Source organism: Tupaia chinensis, unplaced genomic scaffold (assembly GCF_000334495.1).
Source record: "Tupaia chinensis unplaced genomic scaffold, TupChi_1.0 Scaffold000164_1, whole genome shotgun sequence".
Taxonomy (NCBI): Eukaryota; Metazoa; Chordata; class Mammalia; order Scandentia; family Tupaiidae; genus Tupaia; species Tupaia belangeri.
The window spans coordinates 3,215,066-3,216,138 of record NW_006159638.1 but is presented as its reverse complement, the minus strand read 5'-3'; the positions used below and the strand labels follow the sequence as shown (position 1 = coordinate 3,216,138).

Here is a 1,073-nt window from a genome sequence, read left to right as displayed (position 1 = left end):
TGACATGCAAAGATCCAGAAGCGCTGGGCCCCTCCTTAAACTGTTCGTTCTCCACAACCTTAGCATTATGCATGGTACAGGTTTTGTCCCTCAACAAAACAAAAACAAAAACAAAACGAAACAAATTTGGCTTTTTCATGCACACTAAGACCATTTTTTTCTTAAACAGAAAGTAGCATCTACTGAGTATTACTTTGGTTCACAATCATAAAATATAGTAAAATAAAAACTAGAAGAGTTGCAAGACTCGCAGAAATCTAGCTTTATAGAGCAGGTACAGAATATAACTCTGTTTTAATAAAAACACATTAGCTGCTTCAAATAATGAGAGACACTTGAAGTATATTAAAATATGTTAAGAATCAGGGAACTTGATTAGGATTCTCCCAGAAGCTTCACACACTGAAACCAGAGATTTACTATTCCAGAGAAAAGAGACTCGACTTTTAAAAATTCATCTTATTAATTATTAGCCAAGCCATGCAGCAGCTTCCCGGAAGGCAGAGGAAAACAGGCTTTCAAGCCAATAGAGGCTGAGTTTGTGCCTCAAGCTTTTGGCGCCTGCCTGTGCACCGCTCCCTAGGGCTGAGTAAATTCAGCCAGGGTAATCCGGAGGAGAGATCAGAGCAGAGCCCGGGATCCTGAGCAGCGGCTGCGTCTCACCCTCGGGTTCCCGATGGGAGGAATGCTCAGGCTGGTACCCGCGCCATCCGGCTTCCTCCCGCAAGGGCACGACTTGGTGGCCAAACCCGAGGCTTCAGAATCGGACATCCAGCAGCTGCTGGAGATCAGCGGTTCCAGGACCAGGGCCTGTTCCTGCTAGTCATTAGGCTATAGGGTCCGGTCACCTCACCCCTATTTCCTGAAAAACTTTGCACCCTTCACCAAATAGGAATTCATACCAAGTCGAAACTAGCCCACCGGGCCCGAGCAGGTTCACTCCCCCTTCCAGCTTCCGAACAGGCACCTACTCACGGCGCCTCCCAGTCCCAGGAAAGGGGGAAGGCTCAGGTGTGCGGGATCACCAGGCTGTGAGGCGGGTGGGCGGGCTGGTGGGTGAGCCGTCACCTTGT

The 1,073-nt window shown here is 48.5% G+C and overlaps 1 protein-coding gene across 1 annotated transcript in view; it reads right to left on the bottom strand.

Annotated features, from left to right (window-relative positions):
• Positions 1 to 1,064: 1,064 nt before the first annotated feature.
• Positions 1,065 to 1,073, bottom strand: part of LOC114007388 (alpha-N-acetylgalactosaminide alpha-2,6-sialyltransferase 5-like) — a 2,738-nt gene continuing 2,729 nt past the window's right edge. The window contains exon 3 of the mRNA XM_027770884.1: positions 1,065 to 1,068. Coding sequence (XP_027626685.1) covers positions 1,065 to 1,068 — 4 coding nt within the window. The remainder of the gene's footprint in view (positions 1,069 to 1,073) is intronic.